Here is a 15,446-nt window from a genome sequence, read left to right as displayed (position 1 = left end):
GGGTAAACAACTTTTCTTTTGATATATTTGTGTATGTTTGTTCAATACTCAAAGAATCTACTTGGTTTCACAGTAAATTATTGATTGGAAAACTAGACTGATTATTTTTTTTGGAAAAAAAATGGAGCCAGGTGGCCTCCAGATCTCTAAATCCGGCCTTGTATAGTCTCGCGTGTATTATTGTCCATGGCGCAAACACTTGGAACTTTGCCCACTACAATTGTTACTGTTTCCTGAACATTTATTTTGTATAATCACGAAGAAGAATTGCAACGTAATGTGATTGGTTACTGGAGTTCTGAGTTCATTGCCTGGTGTCATATAAGCATGGGCGGTAAAAAATGTATTCCTTTTTTATATAAATTATATATTTTTGTCACTGACGTCAAAATATTAAAGGCATTATTAAAAAAATATTTCAAGAATGTATGTATCAATTAACTTAAATTTATTTTAGATTAGCTGAGGGTATATTCGAAAATTATTTATCGGCGAGGGTAGATGCACGATTACACATCGCCTGTGAGACGACGTCTTGGCTTCGTCTATACGATTTAGTATACGCGTGGATTTTAAGAAATCAGAATTATTCGTTGTACGGATTGTTGCCATACTGTTTATCGAGATGTCATACTGTGCTCGCATCACGGCAGCCTTTTAGGGTCAAGTTTCCTATGCAGGCGCAAGATGTAAGTATGTAAAAACTACCGGTTTTAAACTCGACTGTTCGATTTATATAACGGGAGTCCTATCTGACGTTAAAATACCGCCGCCCATGCACACTCACATTGCCAGAATGCTTGCTTAGTTATGGAACGCCGGACGTCGAGGTGATACGGATGGAATTTCGTATACTGCCTCGACGTCCTGCCGAAACTCATTTATATATTTCATACACATAAAAAAAATATCGAACATTCTTTATTATCAATAACATATTGTGTATTTGTAATATATATTATATATTTGGAAATTTGACGTATTATCGTTTGGGGGTGACAGAGGTGACTATTTGCTTATCGTTTTTCGTCTCGCACTTATAAATTTGCATCGATAAGTCTTGTTTTAATATTTTAATGTATTAGAAGAAATACGTCACAAAATTTTATGCACAATACGTAGTCGCATTTTTCGCCCCTGATAAGTCAATGGGTCGCGAATGCGTTGTCAGCCTTTTGAGAAATGGCGCGCCATTTTCTTGAAGGCCCTTAGTCGAATTTATTCGGTAATACTTTGGTGGGCAGCTGGTTCCACATAGTAGCAAAAACTGCCTTAAATAAAGCTCCCGCACAGAGGTGATCGCATACCTATGACATGTTTTGCGTCATCATCGATACGACTTATTGCAGCTTATGATGATAAGCAAATTTAAGCCAAGAGACGGGCTGGTTGAAATAAGTGGTATTGGCGGAACCTCATCTGGAACTCTTTAGACTAGCGCAAGATACCTGGCAATTCAAGTTAACAGTTAGCAATAAGCTAGTCGTGATTCCAGAAGAAAAAGAGTATTGATAAATTACCTAGTATTTTGTACTTAGTTTGTTAATCAGATATCGGATAAAATAATAAAAACTATCAGATTATATGAAGGTTTTTGTAAATCAGAGTAAAAAGAGATTTAAATTTATATTGTGTTACATTTTTGACGTATTTTGGAAAAAAAAAATACTTTTGCATATGGGGTCTAAAATTATCGATCTTACCCCTAACAACTAACGGGATAATGGGAATACGTGGAACTACCAAGAACCCTGTTTTTTTAATTGACATACTATTTTAACGTAAGATTAGCATGTTTTGACATAATAACGAAATTCATTACTTTTTTAAGCATCAGTTATATATATATATATATATATATATATATATATATAAATATTTAACACCCTATGTAGATTAAGTATACACCTCTAAAGTTACAATTTATTTATTTATTTATACTTTGTTACCATAATATATATAATTGTACAAACAAAAAGTAAGTAGGTTACATAAGTTATTAGGCAACAGGCGGCCTTATCGCTAACAAGCGATTTCTTCCAGGCAACCCTTATATGGAACAATTAGAAAATAAACACCTACAGAGGGTAAAGTACAAGAAGTGCATAATTAATTAACAAAAAAACTCAAAATAACATGCTATAACTAAAGTTAAACAAAATAAAATCCAAAAAAAAATAAACATGTAAAAGCTCTGCCAAAGATTAATTGACTCACAATTCATATATATATAAGTAGTAGCTAATTAGAAGGCAAGAGAAAAATGATCAAAAAGATTTTTAAATAAATTTAAAGACTGAAAAAATATACATTCATAATTACTTAAATTAAACAAAAATAAATAAAACCCAATACTTAAAATGTTTTATAAACCATGTATATATACCCACAATATATAAATAGAACAATAAACTAAAATAATACAATAGATATAAACATGCTATATCAGACCAGACATGCCATCAATGCCACATCTAGTAAAAAATCAAATTAGAACAATGGTTTATATTTTTCTTAGTCGACTGATCGAGTTTATTATTACTACCCACATTTTTGTTGTTGTTTTGTTTTTGTTATTTGATATACGTACATCTGTGACCACCGTGAGTCACCGTAACCACGCACGCTTAAAATTATGTAAATACCTACATCTGTGCGTTCTAATTATTAATTTTAGTCTTCCATATCGTTTCTCAGTAAATGTATGTCTGGAATTCTTGTGAGAAATAAAGTTATTAAACAAAATTGTAAGTACGTAATAATTACGTGCTTATTTATTTACTAACGTTTACTACATTAAACATAGTACTAAATCTATGGTATATATTACAAACTACTATATCTAAAATGAGTGTAGGTCTAGGTAAACATACATGTTTAAAAAAATTAAAATATTTACATGTTAAAATAGAAATACCAGAAAATTTGGTTAAGGCCAAAAATAAATACAGCGGATAAAGTTCGAGATTGGCGCTTCACAATGCTTTCTTTAAAGTCGCGATGAGTTCTAAAGAGAGAGTTAGAGAAACTGTTAATGTATCCCTTTATAATTTCATCTGTCCAGATGTTCCGGAAAAAGGCTGAACTAGAAAGTATAGTGAGCTCAGTGTGGCGAGGAAGTGTTCCATCTGTACTGATCGGGAGAAAAACTCTCCTACTGGACGTCATACCGCTTTTGCCGTATTTGTTATCGCCACAGTTGCGATCAGGGAATATACAGGTATTAACGAAAATTTTTATCTTCATCACCACCGCTGGAAGTCTTCTATGGTCCTCACAAGACATTTTCTTGCCTATCATATTAAAAAAATACAGGTTACTATAACTCCATCTTCATCTCTGGAGGTCTCCTATATATAGTTGCACGTAAGTTTTTTCTCGACTCTTGGTGCAACCTACCAAAATAAGCTTTGCCCTGGGAGGCGCCGGGGGTAAAATAGAGGCCAAATGTTTGTCCCGTATCAATTTCCCTTCACTCCCCAAAATCTCAAGTTAGACTGTCGAATTCCGACTTCAGATTTTTGCTGGTCGTTTTGTGCCACTACACTACACCGGAAATCCAGAAAAGTTTCGATCTCTTGATGAGTTAGCGAGTGGGTGGTGATGTAGTATACCTGGTTAGCGAAATAAAGCTCAACGGACATACAGGCATTTTTTGTCTCTACTATTATATATTTAATAAATATGTTTTTTTTTAAACGAACAATAGGCTCTCCTGTTAAGTGGTACCGCCCATGATATTGTCAGACTATTCGCGAGTGCGTTGCCGGCCTTGATACTTGATGTTCGTAAACTTTACACGTAGGAACAAACATGTATTTTTGATATACGGAAGACATAGTTCCGTTCGTTTCCGAGTTTCAGCCTTAGTGACAGTGTACTGTGTGTGTGTTGGAACTAAATAAATTTAGATGACTATATTTTTAGCTCTGTAGTGAAAACGAAAAGAAATCGGTAGCGATATGCGCGGGCGCAATGTGCGACTACGGGCTGCAGTACGTACAACAACGTACACCTGAAGGATTGTACGCGTTCGTACTAGAACCTAACGTACATCGTGTTGCATTTATGGGTATGTTATGTATTCGGAATATTTCTTAAATGTTTTAAGTGCTTAGTTGTTATTTGAACACTGAGTCTTCATATATTTTATTTTAAATAAATTAAATTTATAATTTAATAGTCAAGGTGAACACTTATTTGAAACAGAATCTATGTATTTCTGGTCAAATTATTACATTAATATTTAACTATGAATAAATACCAATGTTAACGATTTGTTTTAAACCTATTTGTGTTTTATTGTTTTTTGAAACACAAATTTAATAAATAATTTCTCATCAGAAAACATAGATCGCGTAAAGACGAATCCCACAGTGCGTCAAGCGATTGCGCAAGAGCAACAACTGGAAATAATACGAAGGAATGATCAAATGGTATGTATAATTATTTAAGGTAATATAAAAAAAAATGAGAAAGATTTAGACCCGCATTCCAATAGTTTCTTAAGGCATCTAAAGTTGGAATTGAAAAAAAATTTTTTTTGTTATTTTTTTTTAATTATTATTATTATCCTTATTTTGTGTGCTTCGTTAGTATAATGAATGTTTTGAGTGCCTTTATCTATTTGCAAACGAGTTACAAATTAAAATATGGAGCTCAGAGTCACGACTCAGTCGTAAGACATAACCAATATATTTTTGGCATACGAGAGTCACACATAGCGCTCTCTCTCAAGTCTCAAATTTATCCCTTATCAAAAGTAACGCTATCGAGAGAGTCTCTTGACCCCTCGATGGGGCATGGGGCAGACAGATTTTGTCGGCTCCTGTTTCCTCGGTTTTGTCATTCTCATCTTAATAACTGTCCATTGGGGCGAAGCCGATATACGAAACCACGGACTATGTATTTAATGTTCAATTTTTTTACACAGATGACAAGAAATTGTAAGAAGACTGGAGAATCGAAGACCACGAGAAAAGAGAAACCTAAACCTGAAATCAAACTGCCCAATCATTTGCAAAGGTTACAACCGAAGGCTGTAGAAAAATCAACACCTCAGGTAATAAATAAATAAATATTATATATAACGAATGCCGCTACAATCTTTTAGGGGCCGTTCAACTATTACGTAAGTAGATTTAGTGCAATTAGTATTCTTGTCTTGTCTTCTTATCTTGTCAGTAAAAGTGTGAAAAGCTGACAAAAATTATAGCACATAAACGTTTTAATTGTTTATAGGAATTCACGAAAATGCATTTGTTTTCAAGCATATACAATATGTGTAATAAAGTAAATAATTACTGGTGACGTTATCACCAAATAAGGAAATCAAAGATAACCCCTCCCGCCCCCAGTAGCGGTTACGTAATACTTGAACAGCGTCTTACACATATGATGTATTGGATTAAGTTAGGTTATGTAACTTAAACAAGTGTTTATGTATATTACATAGTCAGCAATAAAGGCTTAATAATAATAATACATCGCCACCAGAAATCCATTAAACCGATTTCTAATAGGGAAGTTGATGATGAACCTTCTGTGCCTGACACATGACGTCATTTTAGGTCTAATGCATTTCCTTATCATATTTACCTTCACCGTACGAGCGAGTGTTAAATGTGCACAAAGACTATTGGTGTACAGCTATGGCTGGAACCTTGAACAACTATGTTCCATAAAAATTATTTTACATAAACAGTTGTTCTTTAAGAAAAGAGCGGCAACCCAACTAACTCGTGAGCCTTCATTGAGAATGTGTACAGTGTCCAGTTCTATAAACAAAGTACGTGACAGTTTCCGTTTAGTTTATTAACTACTTGTGATCACTATTCGTTCTTGCATCTTCTATACGAATATTAATTAACAAGTGAAAACCCATAGTTTTGTGTTTTGTTAACATAGCTTTTACACATTAAGAAAACACTTTTTCATCGGATTGAAGCTATGTATTATTATTAAAAACTTATAATTATTTACATAATTCTAAATTTTTTTTCGACGTTTCGGGTGCTTTTCAGCGTGCGTTGTCACCGTGATCACTAATAATAATAATACATAGCTTCAATCCGTTCGAAAAGTGTTTTTCTTAAGTGAAAACCCACTCCGCTAATAAAACACTCGCGGAACAAGAAAACTCATTCCCACTATATCAAATGCTACTAATATATTCCATCATGGCGACAACTCCTCTTTTCATCGCGTAATGGCTCTCTTTCACCTCCGACTGCTATTCATTGGTTAATTTGTTTTTTATTTGAGTTTCTATATTTCAAAATGTGCTTAGACTCGCATTTTCTTACATACAACGCGAATTTAGGTTATATTTGTATTGTCTATATGTAATGTAATTAGAATCTAGATTTTCGTATGTCTTTATATGGTTTCGCTTACGAACTTTGGCCGGCAATGGACGTCAAACTAATATCTAGTTAAGCAGTTTTTTTTGGTTTTTACGTAAAACTACATACACATTCTAGAATACATAGCTAATTGCCCGAAACATGTTCAAATTGTCATTAAAATTCTACCAAACTAAGTGCGACAATGTCAAATCAAAAAAATTAACTCTCAAAACCTCGGTTGAGATTCTTGTCAGAAAGAATATCCGTCAAATTTCAATTTTTAATATCCATTAAAAGAGAAAATTGTCAATGTTCGGTGTTGCCCCTCGCAAATACAATAACTAATCACAATAAAAGGGTTGCGGCTGACTCTATTAAAAACTTGGTAAAGAATTCCCTTTCCTGATGTAAAGTTCAGCCTACAATCAGATAAAAATACTTAAAAAATATTTTGGACTAAAGTAAAATGGATTTTTTCAGGCTGTTGAACATGGACACATATTAAAACCGTTTTTTAATCCCGGTCATTAATTACGTATATTGCTTTGTTTAATTAACTTTTCCTTATGTAATTGTGGACTTCTTGCAATCACCTTATTTAATGTTTCCTCACAGTGTTTGCCTGGAAGAGATCGCTCGATAGCGATAAATCCGCCAGTTCCCTCCTTTTTATTTAACTACTTTTTTTGTACTGTAATTCTGTATTAATGCAACGAAGTGTTACCAAATCAATTTGGTTTACAATGGCTATATTAATAATGATGTTATATTTATTATATTTTATTAATTAAAAATGGCATCTGGTAAACCGCGTATAGATCATTAACATATTACTGAGCCAGCAGTAAAGGATAACCTTTTCTCAAGTATTAACGAAGGATAGTACTGGCACAGTAACCCAATGTGAGCTTTGCGCTCAGAGAAGACACCTTTGATAATCCGATCATCTCCCATTTTCTCAAGGTGACAAGGGTGATGGTGAAGCTAAAGCCCAATGTTTGCAATGCAAATAAATAAGTATTTATTAGGACAAAACAATCACTATAATGTAAACAGTATAAAGTCAAATAATATATAAACTTATAATATTGGCGGTATCCTAAAACAGATAAAAAATATATCAAACATGATCAGAAGAAAACGGTAATGAGTGGACAATACGTATAAAGGAGTACACACATAAAGCGACAAAAGTTCTACTTATAATAACGAAGACAAATATACAAGTCTAGATAAAGATCGTAGAATATAAAAGAAGAATGTTGTCGATTATTACTGTCCCGATTTCGAAGTGTTTTAAAAAGGAAGCTTAGTGAGCCGCGACCCCACTGTCGTAAGTTTTTCGCTCCAGTTAATGGCGGACGGCTTGTGGACGTCAATTTCTTTTCAAAATCCCTTTCGCAAAGAATAATGTCTTTCTGAAGAAGTTATTTAAAAATGAAATTAGGGGATCATGTTGTTTTTAATGTCTTTGGGGTTCACAGATGTTTTATAATTAAACAAATATTGACTTGGTGTGAGGGAAATTTTAGAATGATATTTTCATGATACTATTCTGTACATAGTATAAGTAGGTATTTAACGTGCGTTGAACCATATACCCAGGGCGTATAAGGATTATTCATATTTATTCATTTCAATAATATATTTATCAATCACTATGACACACGCAAGGGAGTATGTGAAGATATATTTCATTTACATTTCGAAGTCATTAAGTAACCAGTCATATCAGCCTTTGTGGGGTTTTCTGGTTGCACATTGCGTTACCAATAAGGTCATGGCTGCAGTCAAATATCACTTAATATTTAGGCAGTATACATAAGACAATTAAGACAAGTTTCAGTGGTGCCTGGAAGAAATCGCTCATAAGCGATAAGGCCGCCAGAGCCCTCCTTTTTATTTAATTATTTTTATACTGTATTTATATTTTCTATAACGATGTGTAAATAAATAAAGAAAGTCGTAAATGTTCAAATGATATCATCAACGATTTTAAATATATAAATATTACCATTCTTTGTGTCCTTTGGATTTTGCATTAACACACGTCACACACATTGAAGATTTGTATTCTATTAGTCATGCCGATATCGCGATGTTTTCTTTTACTATATAATTTTCTTACAAAATTAATGATTAAATATTGCTTAACTGCTGTCCATGCATCAGTATACTTTTATTTTGTTTAATTACGAATACTACGTACATAACAACTTTTATCTAAAACTGTTATAACGACGGAAGCTTACCATATACCTATTTTATACCAACGGTTATTCGTTTTACGCTAACTAATCGTTGAGCGTAAAGGAGAATGGCTGGTAAATTTATTATATGGGCGGGACCGGGTAATGGCCTGGCTGAGTGCAGTAATACTCGCTAATAGACTGGCCCTTTTCGCCATTTTCCCTTTTTTCCTTTGAAGGAAATAGAGGTTTCACTTTAATGCTTTTGTTTAAGTATTATTCGATAGGCCCATGAATAAAATATTCGCTGTAAGAGATTTTTTGTTTCGACACACAGTTTAATAATATGCAATTATTAAAAACACAGGTTTGTACATTATTACTTATATATTATATTATTCTAAGTGTATATTATAAATATTTATTTACCGAAATAAAGAAAGGCAAATTTTCTTACGAAAACGATAAATAAATTGTTACTCTGCAGCGGTCGAGTTTAAGGACTTCCTGTAGAACTTTTTTTTGCAGCTGATGACCCCATCTAACCCCTAGTTGTGTTTGGTCCTCAACTTTTTGGCCACCCTGTATAGTATATTCAAAATTAAGCATATTTAGAGACTGCAGTGATGGTTTTGTATTTATATTAATCAGATAACCTGCAAAATATGAGTTTCATTTTTTTCAAATTTTTCATATTCATGAGAACCGCTGGTAATTTATAAACTCACTTTTTATTATTATCGTAAACTTTAGACCCAGTTAATTATTTCGACCATATTTTTTACAACTTCGGGTGTTTTTCTATAAATGTTTAATTAATCTCGTGGAACAATATGTAAATTTAATGTAGAGTATACGCAACACAACCTCAAAAGCAATTTTAAATCCAACAATATTCGAAATTCAAATCCAGACTTCCGGTTGAGATAATGGCTAACTTCCGAATAGAATAAAATGTATTGAATCAGGCGCCATTAGAGTAGAGTAGGTCGTTTGTCCGGTTAACAACTTGCCTTAATCACCGCGTGCCTCATTACCGCCCTCTATTTGTCGTTTTAAAACCTTTTGTGTTTTGGACCTCATTTGGGGGATTTTGTTCTCGAATGTTTACTTAAGATAATGTAACTTATGATTATATTATATTAGCTAGAATTCCTTTTAAAGTTTAAATTGAAGCTACATTTAAAATGTTGACATTTCGATAAATCCATTACTATAAAATATCATAGACAAATATGAACCACAGAGCTTTAAGCCCGCTCATAATAGACGCAATAACACTCAGACGGAAGGAGTTGCCCCCTAATGCGCCCCGTAAACGAATATGCTCGGAAATTGCCCGAGCAGATGTGATTGCCAAGGCCCGGATACTAGGAATCATCAATCTGGTGCCGCCCGATATAAATCAAGCTCACAATGCCAGAGGAAGTTCTTAAGAAGAAAAACTATAGGTCATATCCTTCCGGGGTGGCGGCCAATCGGAAGCGGGTGTGAGTCGACTGCTACGCCCCCTCGTGGGTGATTCGTTTAACGCTAGGGTTAGCATGACCTGGGAAGTTGATTTTAGTTGTTTTTTTGTTTGTTTTGATGTACGCGTAACGGCTGTGTTTCATCATGTTACGAAAATATCCTTATTAGTAAATGAGATTAGACTAGCATTACTTATTAGTGTAAAGGCTATATTGTGAGGTCCCATGTTCTCAAAGACACATGTATTTTAAAAAAAACGTAAATAATAAACGGTTTTTACAAAAAATACTTTTAATAGTCACGAATTGTTTTTCTTATTGAGATATCTTGTCATTCATTATACGTAATCCCTCTCATAAAACGGTAGATTGGTTCCCCGTTATAGGAATCGCTTTGTAGTATTCAAGCATAACGCGCTTATAATGCTATATGTACTAATGATTTACGTTTAACTCGTTAAAGGAGATTTAAATCGAATATTAAGAAAAAGCTTTGTTATGAACGAAATAAGAGCGTACAAATCATTATAATTGTCACAGTGAATAAATATAACATGTGTAATCCCTGCGTTATATGAGGGAATATTCGTGTTATAAGGGGGTTTATTGTAGATTGTCAAACATATCAAGGAATAATTAATATTTAAATTCGTGGTGACTCAAGTTTTAATATATTTCATGAATGAAAAAATATACTAGAAACTTTATACATACCCAATTTGTTTATACGTGATATCTTTAATATTTTTTACGTAAATATTTCTTAAAACGTGAAGACTTCACCCTTATAAGTAGTGAGATTTTTCCACGTCGGCTCACTAACGCTGATCCATCCGTCATGAGAAGATTACACTGGAGCCCCGGCGTATAGTTTATACAATACATTATTAATTTTTTCATTGATTTTTATACCTTGGATCTTGGGTCTATTTAATTTGTAAATAGATATGCCGCGTTCATAATATTTTTTTATTTGATAGTTATTGTTATTTAAAAATAATAATTTAGAATATTTGTTCCTTTAAATAAAAAAATGTTTCCGCACTTAGACTCTCACTAGGTCCGTTGTGCGTAAAGTCCTGGCTAACTAAGCCAGCCTAGCTACTTCCAAAAGCTCAGAAGTTTCCTGGACACTTAACTTCTGTACGTTGCTCTGCCACACCCTCGCATTCCAGGACTACGTTGGTGACTGATTCCTCTGCGCTGGAACAGCCTCTCCATGTTTGTCGTACCTAGGATAAAAAGATGTTCATTAAGGAGACAATTGCCCGTGATTGTGTTTTGCGATTCGTCCTGTTGAGGGAATGGTTTTATAATTGGATTTTTTGTACAGGTCACAAGGTTACGTGTGTACGGGTCCGCTAGTTTGTCTATAAAATTAAAGAAACATACAGAAATATTGCACGAATGCATCTGGAATTCTAAAAACAACACAAAGCAATCAGTAACAAGTACGAAATGTTACATAACACGATATAATTCGCAAAGTGCAGTACAGTACTTTACGGTAACCGTATACACGATACACAAATTGTCTTTTCCTAACGGATTCATTTGCGGTGTTGAAATTTGAATTCGCTCCCGGGTGGTGCAGCAAATTGTGAATTAGAGTATAGGCCATTAGATATGCGATTTGAAAGTATAGGTAATATTATATAGCTGGTTGGTTTTAGTTAAGAATCCCATTGAAGCTTTAGTTGTATTGGAAATACTTGTCTTGAGCCTGGATAAAATCTCTGCAATTCTTCACGTTTCGTAGTTTAAGATATGGTATTATAGAGAGATTAGTCCAGTTTGATTGGGTGTTTTAAACGGTTAACGTACGCAAAATAGGATTATAAAATATTCGAAAAATACCCTAACATACTTTACCTGCTGTCACTACCCCCCATGGAGACTCAATGACGGTTCGCGAATGCGTTACCAGCCTTTTTCATGAAGGACCTTAACTCGATAGAAAATCATCTTGATCGGCATGTCTTAATCAAAAAGACGATTTCACAAGAAGGCATTTTATTTTTAAAAACAACAGACCGAAATGACCCTAAAATACTTGTGCAAAGATTATTGTATAAACCGCTCGTCTCCTGGCTCTATTTAGAAGCCGCGGGCGCGTGCGGCTTGTTAGCTAGTTTTTGCCTACATCTGTAGATCATAACATTTCTATATTTACCTTCCTTATTTAATTTAGTTTATAATTCATAGAAACTTATATGCCTTCTATTATAAATGTCGCTTATAATTACAAATCAGGCATTGAAACACGCCTCGCCGTGGTAATAGATACTATAGTTTATTAATAATTTTATATATAAATATATAAGAAGATTATCAATTCTAACTATGATACGAAAAACAATATCGATGTTGACTAAGTGCCTAATAATTATTGCAACTAAAAAGTAAAAGTGTATTCAATATTATGGTTCTGAAATATATTTATATATTTGTTAAGCGTATTACTGCACAAATATTCAGTGATATAAATTGAACTAACAATTCCTATTCCGTATTAGCAGGATTATGTGCACCCCTCATTGTAACTAATCTTGTCACAAATTCTGTCCGATTACTAGCGTTCCAAATTCAAATTGTCAAATGCGGTTCGAAATTTAAACACGGGTGTAATTTTCGAATTTCGAACGCGCCATATGAGGTGCCCCGGGCGTAATTTTTTCGGCGCCACAGAGTCTACCCACAGTGAACTTAAACGAGCGTAACGCTAATATATTCGGGCGGGATGCACAGATAATAAATGCTTTTATTGGTTTCATGCGGTCGGATTGGAGCCGAGTTGAGATATAATTTTCAAGAAAACGCTTTAATATGAAAGGGGTTCGTGTGCCAAGAATTAATGTGAATAACGTAGACGCTAAGTATGTTAGGGTATTTTTCGTTTATGTATGAGTTTATTGAACGTAGGTTATATAAAATATGGGGTTTACTATTTTTCTGCAGCTTACTATAGATTCTCTACTAATACAATGTTAATATGTAGAATTACAACGGGTCTTGTAATTTGTGAGTATTGTAGAGTTAAAATGACGAACGTTAATAACATTTATTAACAATAAAAACCCGTACAACAGCCATATAAAAATAGGCGTGCGAATGTCATGAATTATCATAATGTGATATTAATAAGAATAGTTAAGTTGTTTTTAAGTGTTGTCAAAACTTATGGTCTAATTAAACTTCCATATTAACACGGCAGTGATCTATAACTATATACTATATCTTCTAACAATAACTAACAATTTTTTTGAATAAGGTACACATTTAACAAGCAATTGCTACGCCGTAGCATCGCAGTACTCAGCTCTACAATATTATTAAGTTTAGCAATATTGATACATTTATGTAATTAAAAGATTTTATCTATAAACTTAAGTAACGACAGTATGTAGCAAGTATTCATTCAAGAGATTTGGATCATATGTTTGTTTTTTTAATATGGCACACAGCATTTCATACAATATATAAAGGTCGTGTAATTATTTAAATTACATTTGCTAAGGATTTTCTAATTCTAAAATTGTGAACTCCCTCGTGGTGAATGATCGATGATCGGCTTCGTACGAATGAATAATTGCATAAGGTAGTAAAGATGTTATGGAAAAGTGTTATAAAAATTAAAGAGTGGCGCTACAACCTTTTAGGTACGGGCCTCAGATTTCTGTTTCGTGATAATTTTTGGCCGCATGCCGCCTTATTGGTTCTAATGCCTGTTTCCTAACTATGTTTTCCTTCATGATAGGTGAGTGTTAATAGTATATAGAATAAAATAATTAGGTCCGTTTAGGAAATTTTGCACTGTGCTAAAGTATACTGTGGATGCATTTTTACTTTTATAAGTATGTATGTAATTAGTGTCCAGTGCCTACATTGAAGACTTCTTCCTTCTTCAACCTGTCTCCTTTCACAGTATAAAGCTAATGTTAATAACATAGAAGTTCATGGGTAGAGCCGAACCTTTAAAAAGCTACCAACGATACTGCTTTGCTTAATAATTATAATAGCCATATATGTCATTGATAATAGAACTTAACTAATCTTGCTTTAATAAGCTGTTAAAGGAAAAAGCCGTAAAGACACTGTCCAACCTCCGGTAGGTGGTGAGTGACTATAGTCACTGACTTAACGTTAAGTGAGCGTAAAACTTAATCGTTAAACACCAGACGTCAAAGTCTTTTATATTATATACTAGCGGACCCGACAGACGTCCTGTCTTTACTATGAAAATTGAGTTCGAATTGGTATAATTAACTAAAAAGATATGTCAAACTTACCAAAACTCCAAATAAAATTGAACTTTTAATACTAGGCGTGATAGCTCAGAACTAACGGTGATGTGCACTAAAATCATTCTTTGTTAGAAATCATAATTTAATTGTTTTATATGTATTTTATCAATAGAATAATTTCGATCGAAGCATTTGTTTTAAACGATATTCAGCACGCATTTTGTCAATGTTATGTTAAAAGCCATAAGCTTACATCAAGAAAGTTTGAATGAAATAATAAAAAAAATTACTATCTTAACTTAATTACTTAATATGGTGGTTGAGTATTCTTAAATTTTGTATTTCTCTGCGCCATTTTCTTATTTTTCCTTGCATAAGAACCTTCTCCTGGTGTATAAGAGATACAACAACAAAAAAAAATTTCGAAATCGGTCCAGCCGTTAACGCGTGATGCCGTGACCAAGGGAAACAGGGATTCATTTTTATATATATAGATTATTATCACCCAAAAGATTGAACGCAGATTCGCCAAACGACCAACGAATTACTTACCCAAAAGCAATTCATACTATACGTATTCATGGAACCTATTCATCCCATGTAAGGAACTCTATTAAAGCTTATAAAAGAAATCTACCCCCAAACAAATTGCTATTAACCCTTGCATTATGAGCGAGTCATTACGCCGCCGGCGCTCTGGCCAAAGAGACCATTGAATGGTGTTTGCCTTAATCAGATAGGGCACAGCAATATGCCACATGTTTGCTGTATGATCATTACCGCAACGCAACTGTTACTTTTAAATGTTTAATTATTCGCGGATATAAAAGAAAACACATACGAGCAATGTTTGCAGGTGGTCTGAAAAGTTAGTAGACTTGAAATAAATTTTTTTCGGATAGATTTGATTATTAAATATGTCTTGGAAAACGGTTCAACTAGGCGGTCATTAAATTTTTTATACCATTTTCATAGTACTATTTGTCTTTAAATAGGCTTTAGTTTCGGCATCAGCGCAAAATTATCTGTATTGGTAAAATATCATATTGTTATTGTTATTTTACCTATTCCGATTACAAACCTACAAAAAATTAGTGGGCTCATTATCTAATTTAAAATTAACTTAAATCTAAAGAACAATTAAGATTAGCTAACAAAGACTAACGTTTTAATAACGAATAGTGATGTCTTTCAACA

At 33.5% G+C, this 15,446-nt stretch overlaps 1 protein-coding gene across 2 annotated transcripts in view; it reads left to right on the top strand.

The window, feature by feature from the left end:
* LOC123713601 (chromosome transmission fidelity protein 18 homolog) overlaps positions 1 to 15,446 on the top strand; it is a 32,251-nt gene that overhangs the window by 7,540 nt on the left and 9,265 nt on the right. For both annotated transcript variants that reach the window (XM_045667348.1, XM_045667350.1), the window contains exons 10-14: positions 458 to 689; positions 3,065 to 3,220; positions 3,928 to 4,072; positions 4,345 to 4,436; positions 4,934 to 5,062. In XM_045667348.1, coding sequence (XP_045523304.1) covers positions 458 to 689; positions 3,065 to 3,220; positions 3,928 to 4,072; positions 4,345 to 4,436; positions 4,934 to 5,062 — 754 coding nt within the window. The remainder of the gene's footprint in view (positions 1 to 457; positions 690 to 3,064; positions 3,221 to 3,927; positions 4,073 to 4,344; positions 4,437 to 4,933; positions 5,063 to 15,446) is intronic.

Source organism: Pieris brassicae, chromosome 8 (genome assembly GCF_905147105.1).
Source record: "Pieris brassicae chromosome 8, ilPieBrab1.1, whole genome shotgun sequence".
Classification (NCBI taxonomy): Eukaryota; Metazoa; Arthropoda; class Insecta; order Lepidoptera; family Pieridae; genus Pieris; species Pieris brassicae.
Note: the sequence above shows the minus strand (reverse complement) of the source record. Positions and strands in the feature narration are given on the sequence as shown.